At 40.6% G+C, this 17,875-nt stretch overlaps 2 protein-coding genes across 2 annotated transcripts in view; both read left to right on the top strand.

The window, feature by feature from the left end:
• Positions 1-17,875, top strand: part of cacna1ba (calcium channel, voltage-dependent, N type, alpha 1B subunit, a) — a 180,362-nt gene that overhangs the window by 31,643 nt on the left and 130,844 nt on the right. The window lies entirely within an intron of this gene.
• On the top strand, positions 8,139-9,591 carry LOC136177643 (serine/threonine-protein kinase pim-2-like). The gene has a single exon (XM_065951379.1). The coding sequence runs from the start codon at positions 8,347-8,349 to the stop codon at positions 9,589-9,591; it is 1,245 nt and encodes a 414-aa protein (XP_065807451.1). The 5' UTR covers positions 8,139-8,346.

Here is a 17,875-nt window from a genome sequence, read left to right on the forward strand (position 1 = left end):
ATAAGACGTAATTCTAAAAGATTCCGTTGCTTCAAAAACCGTCGTATCTGCGCAGCATGGCTCGTTTTCTTCCGCTAGCTGAGCTGCACGGCAGACGTTGAGGAAGTAAGAGGGATGTTGTTTGCATCTTAGAAATAACAAAAACCTCCACAGTTAGAAGGATGGACTCAGTGGTTCCTCGGTTGGTTCTTCTTCATTCGGCTTTTTTGGTGGATTTGCACCAACTATGTGCATAATGCCACCTACTGTATCAGACTGCGTACTGTGCTCGGGGGAGGGGGGGGGGGCACCTGACAGCATGTACTCTAAGCTTTTTGTCTTCTTCAACATCTTTTAGAAGATGAAGACAAACAATCAAAACAATATTGTGTAACTGGACACAAAATTAAAAAGGGTTTTCGGTACTGTGGCTTATTGTTATGTAATTAACTGGAGTTTATTTAAATGCTTTGTAGTTATGTCAGCCAATCAGCCATTATGATGAAAAAAAATCTAAAATGTTTTTCATCAAGTTTTGATAAATAAACTCACAAAACATGTCTATGCAGAACAATTTGGGATGCAGAAAAATGATGGTTTATATATTTTCGGTAACAAACCGGCTGTTCTTCACATGATCTGTCTCTCTGTCTCTCTGATGTCTTGCTCTCTGCAGTGTGTCATTTGCATGTGAGATGGGGGTGGATTACAGAGTCTTGACCTGAAGACTTCAACCTTTCATGTAGAGCTGTGTGTTTCTGCGTTGCTTTCTATTCCACCTCGTGTAGAAATGAGCATGTCCTCGTGCTTTGGCCTGCCATGGTGTATAAAAAGTCAGTGCACCTTTGAGTGAACGGGTTTCTAGTGGACTGCAACATCCGACAACAACTGCACATAGGCTGCGTGGAGTGAGGCAAGCTTTACTCCCTCCTTAAACTGACTCCCAAACGTGATTAACACAACATGAGATAGTATTCTTTTAAAACATGCGGTGATTTCAGACAAAAAAAAAACAAAGGTCTTCAGAGTTCTGCATAGTTAGGGGCTTGACTGATGTGACCGTAAACAGGTGCATTGTAGCTTTTCTCCAGGATGCTTGAGACCCACCTCAGCTTCACCTCTTTGCCTGATGATAGGTTGACTGAAACTTAGGTTGAGACAGCATTTCCAACATGGCGACCACCATTGTTGGACTTCAAAACGCTTCTTCAGTAACCAATGGGTGACGTCACTGAGACTACATCCATGTTTTATACAGTCTTTGTTTTGAGCTGATCTGCACTTTACACCACAGGCAGGGTGCACTTCTTGTATTTTATTTCGATTAGAGCAGCCACAATGGCCCCTTAGCAGCAGCGCTCAGGAGCAGCTCATAGTGCAGGCTCACCTATGCTCTTAATGATCTCATTACATCAAGCCAAAATAAAGGCATAGTAATAACAACAAGATAATATCAGTATTGAGATGTGTGTATTTAACTCACCTTTACAATCCCCTGTGCGATTCCCATATGCCTTCAGAGAGCATATGGTTCATCCGTGAGTTTCCTGACTCACAGCAGAGCTGTAGTAGAATTTTGAAGGGGCCTTTATTTCCATGCTCAGTGTCTTTATACAGTGAGATCATGAATTATACACACATTGAAGCTTTTCGCTCGGTTGCACTCACCCTTCTCCTCGCTGCACTGACTCAGAGCTCAGGATGTTCACACGACTGCTGCTGATGCCTGGCCTCTTCTTCCCCACCAGCTCATTTTGTGGTGAAGCTTTCTGGGAAATTTGGAGAGCGAGTGGCAATGTGTTACAAAACCAGTTTGATTAGTAGTCGACCATAGCCATCTTTCTTATAGTCCTTAAGTCTTAATCCGTGTTCTCAGGGAATGCAACACAATTTAGTTATTCGAGTGTTTTGATTGTGACAACTTGTGATAAAAGCTTTTTGTACTTCCTGTTGTGCCTTGGCTGTCTGTTAGGTCTTTCCTGGGAAATATCCTCTGTTTGAATATATTTCATTTGAGTTTTTTGGTTTGTTTGGAATTCATTAAAACGCTTTGTTGAGCTAAAGCCAGTACAGCTTTACGGTTGTAAATGGATTTACATGTAAGACGGCGTGTTGCATCAGAGCTACCCAAATCTACTTACACTAAAGACTCAATGAAAGAATTGTAATCCAGACCTTCCAAGCATTATTACTACACACAGCGATGTGGCTGTGTTAGACTTGTCATGTTTACAGACAGGGCTGTAAAAGTAAAAAATCCTTCATATTCTACTCCTGTCGATTTAAATGAGTTTCATAGTTGTAAGAGACTTCTCTTACTTAAAGCATTCACTTTCAGCCCACCACACTAACATTTAATGAGTCTGTTGTCTTACAGCTTGAGTGTCACAGTGGTATTACAGCCAAACTAGAGGACGCTGTTTCATCATGTGTATCTGATATATGGCTTCATATCAAGCTTATTACCATCAGACCATGTGGGTGTTGTTTTAAAAAAAAGTTTAATTGTGCTAAGTCATTAAAATAAACAAGAAATGTATTAAATAGAGCACAGTGATCATTCAGTCATACTTCTGTGTTTCATCAGATGAATGAAATGTTATATATAAAAATATAAAAATTGAATTCTTTCATTTGACTTCTTATTGTATAGGAAGGACAAACACATATTTTAATGTACATCAGGGGTTTAAACAAATCCACAAATAGAAAGACCCTTGGTGAATTTTAATAGATGCTGAATCTTTTCCTTTAAAACTGATTTGGTGTATCTCTCTCTCTGATTCTCTTCTGTTAAACGTGCTTAGAAAAGTTTGTTACGGGCCCCGAGATGGGGATGAGGGGAGTAACAATCAAATAAAACCCAGAGAAAAGAAGGAGGAACTAAATATAAGCAAAGTTAAAAAAATGCATTTATTAACAAACTAAAGAAACAAAACAAGCTTCTTCCACAAAACAAAAGAGAAGCCAATCCAATCTTAAATAAAAAGTCAAAAACTAACAAGCAAGATACAACTTACAGTAAGGCCTCATTAAATACACACTCCTTCCACAGATGGAGTACACTAAAGTTTCTCGACACGAGCGCACACTCAGCAGAATGACCTGCTGGCAACTGGGTGCCTCCTCTCTCCTGCTCTTTACAGCTCAGCCCCTGATTGGTCAATTGCCACAGGTGTGGATGGGAACTCTAAGGCTGAGAAGCAACACCTGGGGAGCACACAGGAGAGAGAGAAAACACAAACACAAATTCACCTCACTACAGCACGTGTAAGTTACAAGAATTCAAGACCTATTTCAACCCAAAAACATTACCCTCTTGAAATGTGGCAATTTCAATCGATGATGAAAACTTTGACAACCAACCACGCTCTCCTCAGGCCAAATTGAGATTGTGTCGTAGTAAGAGAGAAAAGTTGACCGACATGGGCAGAGACAGGGCTGTTACTTTTTATTTCATCACCGCATGAAGCAGATGAATGATTTAAAGGTAATCCTCGGAGATTTGATGTGACTTTTTTTTGTACCATTTAGAGACAATTTCTGCACTGTAGTTCATCCAGAACAAAAATGCTAGCTTTAGCACGACGTGTGTGATCTTTATTCCTCATTCACATGAACTGATGCTCAAATGAAACCCAGAAAAATCTGTTGTTGACCTCCTTGTTTTGTCTGGTTAGCTGACTGATTCATTTTATCTGTATTAATTGAATGAATCTCTCTTTTGTTACCTCATTTCTCACTCACATCACAGTTACTGGGTTTAAAAAAAACCTTTCCATCAGCTGCCATGATGTTGTCTTTATGCTTTGATGAGAAACAATAAGAGTGACATTAAAGTCAACCATACTTGATCAATAAGCAGACACATCAGGGGTCTATCACACTTTGTCTACATGTGGTTAACCATGTTGTTGCATTTAACTTGCTTCACATAATAGTAGAATTTATTCAGTTTCATCAGTCAAAATGTCTAACAGCGTTCAGATTTATCAGCTTGAGTTAAAGAACAAATAACAGGAATGAATGAATTCATGTTTATTTTCATGTCTGGCTGCTCAACATTGCCGATCCCTTACGGCCGGGCTTTTCAACTCTATTGGTCAGGGGGCCAAATTTTCAGAAAGCTAAGGACCCGGGGGCCAGACAAGCAAGTCCACCACAGCAGAACACTGTGCGAAAGCCGTTTTTCCTCATCAACAACACAAGCTTGTGATAGGCTGCGAGCACAGGACCAAAGATGTTAAACGGGAGCGCTGTGCTGTTTTTAAAACTTTACTGCGGCAACAATGACACTCATTCACAAGTTTTTCCCCCTGTTTATTAGTTATTTATTTGACCTCTAAATAGAACTGATTTGCGGGCCAGTCTGTTGTCATCTGCGGGCCAGAGTTGGCCCCTGGGTGTGTGTGTGTGTGTGTGTGTGTGTGTGTGTGTGTGTGTGTGTGTGATGTAGTTGAATAGGCCTGCCTTATGGGGTTATTCAGACAAATTTAAAGAAAACATTTCCTAGTACAATCACACTGACAGGAACGATTTGGTTAACACTATTTTGTGTTTACCAAAAACCTGTAGTTCTACACAGGGCATTTGTTACCATGTTTTTTTTTTATTTTGCAGACCTGAATGCCTCTATATGCCGTGTCTGCTTGTGAATGTGTCAGTGTGATACTTTAATGCAGCTTGGCGTAATGTCTCCTCTCCACTTAATTGTCTGTTTTCCACTTCACCTGCTGCAGCCTGATGGTGCCTGGTGGCGCTCCCAGGATGTGCAGGATGATGGCAGCTGTGTGTGTGTGTGTGTGTGTGTGTGTGTGTGTGTGTGTGTGTGTGTGTGTGTGTGTGTGTGTGTGTGTGTGTGTGTGTGCGTGCGTGCGTGCGTGCGTGTGTGTGTTTGTGATGTTCTTTCCCACAGGTACAGTGAGGCAGTTATCTAATTCAGCCTGAGTGTATACTGCTGTCTGCGACACTGAATACAGGCCCAGTCAGTGTGTGTGTGTGTGTGTGTGTGTGTGTGTGTGTGTGTGTGTGTGTGTGTGTGTGTGTGTGTGTGTGTGTGTGTGTGTGTGTGTGTGTGTGTGTGTGTGTGTGTGTGTGTGTGTGTGTGTCTGTGTCTGCTTCAGGAGTGTTTTTCTACACACACTTGAAAACAGAGTCAGTGAACGTCCACTGGAATGCAAATAGAGGACTCACTATTCATGTGGAATAAGTTGGTGGACAAACTGGCAATGAAATTGACAAAAAGGTGCATATTAAGCGATTATATGTCAAGGCAATACTGGTGTGTGTTTTCACATTTAGTCCCACTGAAAACCTCCTGTAATAGAGTGTGAAGGACTCATGCTCTACATGTGGTGTAATAGACGCTTTGTGTCAGCGATGAAGCAGCTCAGCGTGAATGAACAAAGCTTTTAGCTCTGATATCAGCACTTAAGCCCTTCACCTCTTTGCACAAAGAGCGATCACAGAGAAAATCACACAACACTCTGGAAATTAGTCAAGTAGTTTTCTTAGAAATCAGGACTCACAAAGATTTTCAGCTAATATGTTTGGCGGCTGTGGCTCAGTCGAAGAGTATGTCGTCTCTCAACCGGAAGGTTGAGGGGTTCCATCCCCAGCTCCTGCAGCAACATGTCCGATGTGTTCTTGGACAAGACACTTAACCCCAAATTGCCTATTGTAATAGCGTATGAATGTGTATGAGTGGCAATATTTACCTCTGATGGACACTTTACATAGCAGCACCTTCCATCAGTGTGTGAATGAGTAGGTGTGAAAGTGATTTGAGGCGTCAGAAGACTAAAGCGCTACGGAAGCTCAAGTCCATTGACCATTTACCAAGTCTAATACAAAGACCAGAATTTGGATGATCATCTGTTTTGATCAGTTTTGCAAAGAACCAAAATACATTCTCACACTAAGAACAATGTGTTTTTAGGTTACCACCAGTTTAGCTCAGTTGGTAGAGAAGGAGCCCAAGAGGCTGCAGTCTCCGCCACATCTGCTGCAGGTTCGACTCCTGTCCTCCGCCCTTTGATTCAAGTCTACCCTTCTCTCTCCTCTCCTGTCTCTCTTGAGCTGTCCAAAAAAGATAAACAAATAATTAAATCCCCCCCCCTCCAGTAAATGGCTTCAGCTGGCAGCCTTGAAAGAGGTTTAAGGGCAAGAGTCCATTAATGGCTTTTTGTTTTCTTTTTGTGCTGGCAGCGCCACAACCAAAGTCAAGTTCCAGAGCGCTACTTGTCGACATTTACAGTTTCACAAGTGAATATTCGCTTCCCGCTGTTTTGACAGTTAGGTCTGTTTTAAAAAGCTCTTTTTCTTAATTTCAAGGAAATATTTCCAAGAAAAAACAAGAACAGTGTAAATGAATCCTGTCATGGCATTAGCAGCAGCTCTAGACCCTCGAATAAGACGAGTCAGATTAGTTTCTCCTCCACCATTGTTGTTGACAAAGCTGATATCAGAAATCCCCTCCTGATTTTGATTGGTCAGTGAGTGAGACGTGTCATAGACCAGAGTGCTTCTAGTGCAGCGACAGCACTGACAATACTGTACTGCAATGGTTTTGTATTGAAAATGTGCATTGTGAGCGCAGAAAAAACACATGGACACATGGACACAGGCCCTAATGGCCGGTATGTAATCCTTTGGGGGAAAATGTTCTTTCCCAAGTTTGTCCATTAAAAATGTTTTTTTTTTTACACAGTAAGTCTCAGGTTGTTTTCTGCACTTTCTTTTTGAACTATAACCCGCCGTTTGCCTCATCGGTCTCACCAAGCCACCAGACTGATAAAAACAGTAGCTTTACCTCCTGGGACATGTGGATGACCGCTGTATCGCTGCAGAAGTTACTGTGTGTGTGATTTATTTCATTGATTTATACAGTTTAAAGTTACAGGGACAATACACATTCATAACATTTCTATAATACACCAGTTAAGCCATCATGTCTGATTTTCAGCTGTAGTCCCTGGGTAGGTGAATGACAGTACAAGAGATACACACAAGGTACACTAAGATAGAACAGCAATACTTGGACACCTTGAAGCATCTGAGTTGACTCTTTGAAATCTAAGTCACACAACAATACTAACAAACTGAATAGTCAAGGCAACAGTAGACCAGAAACTCCAGTTTACCATTTCATCGATTGAGTTCTGTGTCTGTAAGAAAGTCAATGAAATGGTTAAACTGCAGCCATTGCCCCTTTAGACCAACAAACATGTGTCAATGAAGGGAAAGGTATAAAGAAACCAGAATGATCCTTTATGTGTTGACTGTGTCTACCACCTCTCTCTATTTCATCATCTGTGAATGTTTGCGGCTCTCACGATGAGTAAGTGACCTGTGATTTCTGTTGTTGATGATGTGTGGATCCTTCCCTCTCTAGTCTGACAGAAACAATAATCTGTACAGTCGTCTGATCCATGGCTGAGGGGGAAATAAGGTTTGAATTATGATGATAAACGGAGACGATTGTGAGTTGTCTGTAACATTTATACTGAGATTCTGTTTTCTTGTTGAATCAGTTCGTTGTGCATAATGCAACAAACAACTGAGCAACACTTTTTATGACAAGATGAGACGTATACAGGGTTTTCACACTTGTATAAAAAAACATCCTGCTTTGTGTTGAGTATTTTATGATGAGGATTACACTGGTTATTCGGCCATTAACTTTCTTAATGTGATTGTTGAGTTTTAATGGCTTCTGGTTGTGAGGAAAATATTATCTCTGCATATTCTCCAATGGACTCCTCCCCTGCTGATTGACATCAGTAAAATGACTTCTTTACAACAGAAGCCTGTTTGTTGGTAATTACTGTAATATTGATAGTTTGAAGGCACTGAGCGTTCTGCACATTTATTGTAAAAATGCAATGGGTTACTGTGCGCTTAGATGACCATTTTGCCATGCACTTTAATTATATTTTGATGAGAAATTAGAATTGAACAATTATAAGCTTCTGTGGAAATGGATAATCGTATCATCAACTACGTTTAAGGAAAAAAAATGACCACCTACTTAACCAAAAGAAAAAAGAAAGTTGTGTTAATGTGTTAATTACAGAGGAAGAAATCCCCACACACACACACACACACACACACACACACACACACACACACACACACACACACACACACACACACACACACACACACCAAGCATCATCATTCTAGAATCACTCTGATAGTTGGATGTAATCTATGAGCTCACAATGGAACTATTTTAGAAAATGCTGTTCTTCAAAGCATAAGCCAATATTCCAAAACTCAATCAGTCACAACTAGTAGATCACTCTTCTTGACAAGTCAAGTCAGATAAAGTCAAGAGATTGTGTTCAAACTTTGTTAAACTTCGACATGGGTCGTACTACATCTAAGAAATGCAAAACTCTCCATCCGCCTGCTAGAAGGATGTGTAATAGTCAAGTCCTTTCCTTTAAGGAAGGTACCAGCAGTATCACAGAGTCCAGAGATCTACCAGTCAGCACCAGGAGAGAAAAAAACAACTCCAGTACTGACAGAGACTCACCAAAACAGAGGACCAGAGCCTCTCAGTCTGACTCTGCAGGCACGGGAGGCAAGAAAAGAAAATCCTCAGAAGACCAAGAGGACATCAGGAAGAGACAGAGGACCTCTGATCCAGATCCCTCAAAGTACAGTCCAAAGGTGACTGGGACAAAGAGGAAAGCCCCCGAGGAAGACGACGGACTCAGGAAGAGACAGAGGCAAGAGGACACATCATCCTCAAAGGAAGCTGCAAAATCCAACAAAGCCACCACAGTGGAAACCAGCAGACTGCAGTTCGAGGAAAAATACCAACAGCTGCACTCGCTGGGTGAAGGAGGCCATGGCTCCGTCTACGCAGGTCTCAGGAGAGCAGACCATTTCCCTGTAGCCATCAAACTTATCCCCAGGGACAATGTGATCTGTAAAGGAGTCACTGTGAAGAGCAGGATGCTCCCTCTAGAGGTCGCTGTTATGATGAAGTTGGCCAAAGGAGCAGCAAGGGAAGAAGGGAAGTCTGCATCCATTTCCCTACTGGACTTTTATGATCTGGACCAGGAGCTCATCCTAATCCTGGAGCGCCCAGTTCCTGCTGTGGACCTCCTAAAATACATTGAGGTCAGGGGAGGCTCCCTGCAGGAGGAGGAGGGCAGAGAGATTGTGAAGCAGCTGGTGGAAGCAGCCCGGGAGCTTCAGTCAAAGAACATCTTCCACCGAGACATTAAAGTGGAGAATATCCTGATAGAAACCGGCGCTCAAGTCCCGCGAGTGAGGCTTATCGACTTCGGCCTGAGCTGCTTTACGAAGAAGCGCTCTTCGTACAAAGTCTTCTACGGCACCCCTGACCACATCCCTCCTGAGTGGTACCAGTCTTGGATCTACAGGGCCGGTCCGACCACAGTGTGGCAGCTAGGCGTGGTCCTTTACGACATGCTGCACAGGAACAGATTCGAGACGACCAGCTACCTCAACAACAGAATCAACATCAGCGAGGAGTTGTCTCAAAGTTGTCAGGCTTTTCTTCAGCTGATTCTGTCTCAAGACCCTCAGCAGCGTCCCTCCATGGATCAGCTCCTGCTCCATCCATGGCTCTCATAAGACAGCCATCCAAATGCCATTTTCATGAGATGACCACCATACTTTATTTGTAACTGTTTGTCATTAGTTGTACTTTTTTTTTTTTCACAGAAAAGCAGATTTTAAACATTTATAAACTATAAATCTTTACATATGGTTGTTTCCCGATAACATTTTATTCAGGAATAAATAAAAATAAAACATTATTAATTAAACTCAACTCATATCTCTGAGTTCTCATTTAAAACTTCTGAGGTAAATACATCGTCACAAAAGCTTTTCTTCAACCATTTCTTTTTATTTGCGTGTTGTTTAGACAATTTTTAGGTTTACATTTTTTACACTTCCTTTTATATAAGAATGGAGTGAATTTGTAGGTATCATAAATGACCTTCTCAATGGCAGAATGTGTGACGGTTAACACATAAATACAGCAGAAATCAAGTATATCCTCTGCAAATATCTCTCTGAGTCACGCTGGGTGTGATGATGTCTGAGCTGTATAACATTGTGTTTACATCGACAAGACATCGAACCCCGGCCTTCAGATTGAGAGATGATTGACTCTACCAACTGAGCCACAGTCTTTGAGAGAAAACACAAAACTTAAAAACAGTTAATGCAAACTTAGAGAAACAAGTGTACTTCCACCATAAAGCTGTATATGTTTTAGATTTTAATGTAGCTTAAATAAGATCACCCATTGGTTTCTGAAAAACCTCATGATGCCTCAACATCGGCATTGTGAAAGCCACCATTTGTAATTTATGATGGATTTTAATCTAAATGGTACCATAATTGACAAAATGAATATTATACTATTCAAGAAGACTTGACCAAATAAATGGAGGTGATAAACTGATAAGAAAATGTTATCTGAACTAATAAATCATATATAGTTTTTGTAAGGTTTATTTGTATTATTATTACAGTAGATAGAGTCGGAAATGAGGGAGAGAGAGTGGGCAATGACATGCGGCAAAGGAGTAAGGGGTCGGATTCAAACCCAGACTGTATCCTCTGTACATGGGGTGCGCAAACTGACCACTAGGCCACTGGTGGCCCTTGGTTTACCTTTTTGAACCTAAGAGGCAACGTTCACTCCTAAAATATTGTATTATGTAAAAATATAATTACATTTGGACAGAGCAATGCTAGCCCTGTTTCTTGTAATTATGATAACATGCTGCAAGCTGTAACTGGCATATACCAGAAGGGTGACAAACGTTTGATCACAGCAAGAAAGAAAATGGTGAAATATTCCTTCAGACTTTATTATACAGTCGGTCCAGAAAATGCGCTGTCACACACAAAAAAAATGTTTCTTGGTTACAACAGTAAGAATTTATTAAATGTTTGGTGACAGTACTTGCTATCGTTTGCAGCTTGTTGGAGCTCAGCTGTGTTTGAGAGCTTCTGTAGTTTTCATCAGTCAAGGAAGTGATTGTTTGTTGGACATCTTGTTCTGCTTTGCCACATCTCTCTGCTTGTATTAATATATTTAACTCAGGATATTTAAAGTCAATGAGATGCAGAATCCAGCAGCTGTCAGAAATGTTACACAGGACAAAGACGACCTTACTGTGGCTGCAGAGCGTACAGCAGTGCTCCAAACAATCTTTGTAAACGGTACAATGAACACAAAGTGCTCCCCTGTTAGCTCAGTGAAAAGAGGACTGCCCCCCCCCCCCAGATCTGTCTTCAGGAGTTGTAAACAAACAGCTTTTACTAATTAATCAAAAGAGCTCATTTGTCGCTCTCATATTTTCTTTCATGTCATCTGAGTTTAGCTTTGCAAGCAGAATGCATGATCACACCTCTGTAGTGCTCAATTATTCTGCTGTTGAATTTATAAAGGCAAAGCATTTACCTTTAAATAATGTACCAACACATTTAACTGATCTTTAATGAATCTAACAAAAGCTCTGACAGTATTCTTACTGGATCTTCCTCATCATTTGAAATCTGTACTTCATTAAGTTTATTATGAATCAAAGCAGTAAACAAAACCAGCCCCCCCCCCTTCCCTCCATTATAAGTGATGTCATCCTTTCTTATGTTATTTTTTTGTAAGATTATCTTTAAAGGCTAATACCATTAATTTTGAAACCCTGGCTTATTTTTACATTAAAATGACTAACCGGTAGAAAATAAAGTTTTGAATTGCTCCAGTAGATTGCTTTGACTGGGGGCTGTACGAGGGACAGGCAGGCTATGATTGCTGCTGAACCTTATCAAATACTGTGTGCACTAAAAGAGTCAAAGAAAGGCTCTGCTTCTTATTAAAACTCAAGAAGCGTTCCCAACAGACCTCTAACTTTTTAGAGGTTTTTTTTGTTACTTGTTTTCTTTAAAGTCACCAGACTCACAAAAACAGAACACAGGAGTTTAACACTGACTTTAATGGTTATGGATTGGATTAGATTGCAAAATCTTTATTTCCCCTGGGCCGAGGGGCAATTTGGTTTGCAAAAAGAATCAGCAACAGGTCAAACACATCATAAAAGATGCACAAAGACATAAATACCCCCCTCCTCCTCTTTCTTTGCTTGAATAACAAATGGATCGCTTTCACGTGATGTCACACACGTATTATATATTATATAGAACCGTCCACATGGCAAGCAAAGCTTTCCGATGCTGCACACTGAGTGAAGTTTCCAGTTGGCAGCTGAGACTGGAAATTTATTTCATTTTATTTATTTATCTTTAACTAAAGTGTTACCGACAAGGAGACAAACCAGATCTGAAAAAGAAAACAGAGAGGAGGTGATTGTGGATTAATGCAGTTAGACCTGGACAAATTACTAGACTTCTCCAACCCCTGCTATAAAATATTGTTGTAACTTGACCATAATATTCCTTCCTTTTAACTAAAATTTCTGCCCCAGAACACTGACAGCTGACAACAGTGTTGTGGTACTGGAATTGGTCCTGGTCTAAAGACCGGCCTCAAGACCACTTTTTGAAGGTCTCTGTCTCGTCTCGGAATTGAAAGCATTTATACTCGGTCTTGTCTCGGTCTCAGACTGGGCGGACTCCTGATTTTAAATCAAGACCACCACTGAAAGGTTACTTTTCCATGTCATGACTGTGATTGGCAGGCAAACACCTCTTTTTAAAAGAACAAATAACTTCACTTCTTTCATAATTGGATTTTATTCCCCGGTTATGTCCGCAATCTTCCTGGTGTTATGGTCTAAGTGAGTGACACGCCTGCTAAACAAAAAATGATGATTTTTCAGTGACACATACTGTATGTTCTTGGTCTTGTCTCTGTCTCGCCCTGCCTTGGTCTTGGCACTCTGGTCTCAGGTATGTCTTGATCTCGGTTAGTGTGGTCTTAACTACAACACTAGCTGACAGTGATCCTGATACTATCGTAACTAGCTAGTGTTAGCTCATTAGCACTCAGCTATGTTTGATGATGAAGAATTTATTGTCCTTGACTTTCCATCATTGACCCAACCACATCCAAAATACATCAAGCTGTCCGCACTAGGCTTTCATCCTGGCAGTGGTGTAAAGGGAAGTTGGGACAGTAAATACAAGTAAACATCACCAAAGTGACATTCTGACGAGGACTTTTTAGTGATTGAAATAGTGTCCCATCCGCTGTATGAATGTCCCAAGTGCCCAGATCTTGCAGTTTATCTTAATACCTCAGTTTCACTGCGGTTGTCAAGTGAATTAAACATGCATCGTTTTAAAGAGATGAATAATGAACTAACCTGTGCTGCAGCTCTATACAGGGTGGTTACTGGTGTCCTCCACTTTCCTAAACTCTTTTTGCCCTGCGGCTGCGGGGTTCAAGATAAATATTCAAAACATTTTGGGGATTTAGCCTTGGCTACTGGGGCAACAGTGGATTCTTCTCACAATGCAGGAACTTCTGTTTTCTAGCCGCTGTAGTCAGCCGCTGATTTAATCAGGCCCATGACCTTTCCTGACATTTGTTTGTTCAATCGTTATCTCAGACAGTTTATCAATGTGTATCTGACTGCCGTCTGAAGAAGCCTTAATTCTGCCAGTTCATCAGTAAAATCGTGTAAATCAAATCTCAAAGAATGCTGGTCTAATTCCTCTGCTAGAACACAGTCAGGCTTAGGTTTTACATCTCCTTTTTTGTCCTGGGTATCTGCCATATAACTCCCCCTCATGCACAGCGAGAATGATCACTCTTAAGGTGGTCTTCTACCTCGTCTTTCAATCACATTTTTGCCAGCTTTTTTATTTTTTCACCAAATCTTGAGCAACTCTGTATTGATGAGTGTCACCCTACGTAAAGCTTTCTCTGACTCAGAGTCAGAACTGTCTTGAGAGGTTTGTCGACCCAGGGCTTAACATTTGGGTACAATGTGATCGTCTTCCTGGGAATAATCAATTATTCACAGGTGATGTAGCTTGTCACAGTCAATGTCAGTTCATTTATTGTATTTCATCGTCCATGACTCTGCTTTACATGCTCTTCCTCTGGCTCCCTTCCTCCCTTCATTGTGCCAGTCAAACATTACACTCTTTATATTATTTAAATTTCAAACAGAATGAAATAAAGTTCATCTTATCTGTGATTTCTTCAAATGTATGAGATTCTGGGTCAGCTGTAGCTGCAGAGCTAATCACTGAAGCTGAAAAGAATAGAAGAATTCTTGAGTTCTTAAAGTCCAAAAACAATGAAAGCAGGAACAGAAAAACAAGATTCAGTCCAGCTGCGTTATGAGTTTTTCTGCTAAAGTTGCCCAGGCACTCTCGCGCTAAGAAATCCGGATGTTTGTGTTACGGAAATGTTGCTAAGAGCTGGCGGTGTAGGCAAACATTTTGGACATGGTGAATGTCAAATTCTGTAATACACTGAATAAACACAGTCAAATTGATACTTTACTTTCAAAATGAGTTGCCCAACATATTTGTAATGGCTTTTAGGATGAACACATTTATAAGCAGAGTCATGTCTGTTATTTTGATTCTGGGGTCACCATTCAATTCAAAATCAATTCTCAATTCAAACAACTTCCTGATTCACAATACAATTCCTATTTGTTAGGGCTGCTTATTTCTGGATATATTTCATGTGCATTGTCCAGAGACAGGCAGTGCATTAGTATGTTGGACACAGCCATACATTACCGACACTGAGAGTTAGCTAAAGTTAGCAAGCACGATGGACGAGCCAGGGCCGACACACGCGGTGTACTGGAAGGTGTGGGCTCAGTTGTGCTAAAACTGGCTGTTAAATTAAATTATACCCAGTAAAAGTACGTTTTGAAAAATCCATTTCAGGATGTTTTGAATCGTTTCAGAATTGTGTAAAATGAATCGTCCTCTAGTCTGTCATGTGTACAGTAACCTCGTCAGCAGATCTGCTTCCACTCTTTATTAACAGAGTATAAAACAAATTGAGTTCCTTGTGAATGAGCAAAATGGTTTTCTCTGATTTAATTCTGAATTTTAAATGATCATATCACATTTGTATTTCTACTTGAGAAAATCCAGTTAAATCTCTGTCATTCATTTTGAAGTTGGAGGATTTATTTCCACTCATTTAGAGATCAAACTTGTTCATTTGTGACAGTAGCTCAGTCTGTAGGGACTTGGAATGGGAGCGGCAGAACACCAGTTCAAGTCCTGGTGTGGACCAGAAGTACGGAAGTTGGTTTTGTAGCTGAGAAGTGCCTGTTCACTTCCTGAGTACAGCCGCCCTGCCCTTGAGCAAGGCACTCCCTGTGTGCTCCCTGTGCAGCCCCACTCTGACATCACCCCATTAATGCTCCTGTTTGTCCATGTGTGTGTAATTCGGGCCTTTGTGTGTGAAAAGCAGGACTCTCAATAACAGAGTGTAAAACCAGAATTTTCGTATAAAGTCTGTTAAATAAAATTCAATTAAAAAAAAATCACACTCTGTCAGAAGCTGACAGGATTTTGTTGCGTGTGTAAAAACACATCTGCTGTAGAGATTCAGTTTGATTATGTGCCTTACAGATATGTTAGGTGATTTATTTTTCACATGGTTAGATACACTCTGGCTGTTCCCTCTGCTCAGTCCGTCTCTCTTACTTGTGTAATTAGCAGAGGTCCAGCAGAGAGGGTATTAAACTTGGATTAATCAGCAGTGAGACGATGAAGGCTTTCTTTTTTTAACTTTCAATAATTATCACGTCTTTTTCGCTTTCTCACGGCCCTTCTTTGAAAAACCTAGAAGACACAGACATATATATGAATGACTATAAAATAATGTTATACTGTGACAATGCAGGGCAGATGCAGAAACAGATGTTGTGATTGGAAATAGAAACTCGTTTTTACTGCACCCAAGGATTATAATGAGACTCCCTTTAAGGCTATTATGTGTTTCCAAGAGGATCAGGCTTGAACGGAAATTCAGCTTTTTAGGAAAATGAATAGAAGTCTGTTAACAGTCAGCATTTTTATGTAACACATCCAATATTACCGTATACACATAGCTTCTCCTCCCTTTTATCATGACCATGACACTTGTCCAGTTATTGTAATATCAAGAAGAAAATGTTCTGGCTGCAAGCTCCAACAATGTGTTCCCATATGACCAAAGTACTTAAAGGAAGAATCTGAACTTTTTTCTTGATCACAGTCGAGGCCCTTTCAGAGTGCGATTCTGTAACAGGGCCTCAGCGGTGCTCCACTGTCGTTATGTCTTTGTACATTCATATTGATTCTACAGCGGTGTAATAATTGGTGTCCCAGCCAGGGCAGACGGTCTGTCGGAATAGAGCTTGTGAAAGTCGGTCCCTGCAAACGTAAATAAAACAATCTTCAAATGACATCGGGATTACAAAGATAGCAATGGCTCCAGCATCTCTACCACAACTCTTCACCTGTGCGCTCCCTCGTTAGACGGATGAGAGACTCTGATTCTTCCCCTCTCTCAGATTCTGTCTGAGCCTTTTCTTTCTCCCCTTTTAAAACAGAAGCCACAACTTCTCTCCTTTCATCTGCACTCCTGCAGACTGTACGTCTCTTCTTTTGATCTTCTGTGGCTCGATGGCACATTATTTGAACATAAGATGAATATAAATTCACAAGGTCAGTGTGCCTTACATATTCCTCTCCCTGTAGAAAACAAGACTGTGAATATGCGTGAGGTGCAGGCAGATGGTAGGAGCAGGAGGAACAGACACACACACACACACACACACACACACACACACACACACACACACACACACACACACACACACACACACACACGCATTTTTACCAGTGAAGCAGCCAGAAAGAGTCAATTTAAGCGAAAACTTCTACAGTGCTTTGAATGATTCACATTTTAAACTGCTTCGTTTCTTTAATTTTCTGTAACATTTTCACAGAAACACAAGGAGAAACACAGGAGCATTGCTTCGGTACATGTTGTGATTGATGCACACTGAATGGGGTTGACAGCCCCAATGAGGTCTGGACAGGATTGTAATCACACTGATCTCTCAGATTACATAAACACAAGTGTTTGTTGTGTCATATGTTGTGATATACTGTCTCCAGTGGGTCTAAACGTGATAGCAGGGCAGACTACATGTTTGCAGTATTCACAGTCAGTGGTCATCAAGGAGAGGATTAAAGGATGGATGAAGAGAAGGATTGAAAATAGATTTTTGTAGAAAATCAAGAATAGATTGAAATAGATTCATAACTTCCAATAATCCATTTCTTTTGGCTAATCATTCACTCCATGGGCAATTTTGACAATCTTACTGTGCAGCTTTATTATGATGCCCGGTAACTTTATGGATTAATAAACATCTCCCCTCATTAAAAGTCATCTATTCAAATCATCTGTAAAGACCACCCTAAATTTGAACGTTGTTATTTGAATATCTGAAAATTTTTCTTAGTTATGTGAGAAAACTTCAGAGGCTGTGAACTTCACACAACAGGTGTGGACTCCGGTGTGAAAGCATCATAAAAGATGATTACCAGAGGTCTCCTCTTCACTGGACCAAGTGTCATCAATGCATCTTTCAACTCGGCTTCAGGGTCTGTGAGACAAACTGCTGCTTACACCAAGCTGACTGCAGTCCTATAAGTTACATATTTTACCTAAAATCAAGTAAAACACAACCCTCATGTGTGCTGAAGAGTTTGGTGTGTAGCTGAACTGAAAAAAAAAAAGAGTGAGTGCTGTGTTTTGTTTAAATTGTGAGAAACACAGGAATGCAAAACTTTCACCAACATTGTCTCGTTGCTTTACAGTTTGTATCAACCTTATAAGGGATTTGATAAGATGACATTTAAATAACAATCTGTCCTGCAGACATTTTAAAACAAACAGAAA

This window comes from Labrus bergylta, chromosome 2, assembly GCF_963930695.1.
Source record: "Labrus bergylta chromosome 2, fLabBer1.1, whole genome shotgun sequence".
Taxonomy (NCBI): domain Eukaryota; kingdom Metazoa; phylum Chordata; class Actinopteri; order Labriformes; family Labridae; genus Labrus; species Labrus bergylta.

What these genes read in the sequence shown, in the direction of transcription:
- LOC136177643 (XM_065951379.1), top strand. Translation starts at nt 8,347, where the DNA reads ATGGGTCGTACTACATCTAAGAAATGCAAAACTCTCCATCCGCCTGCT.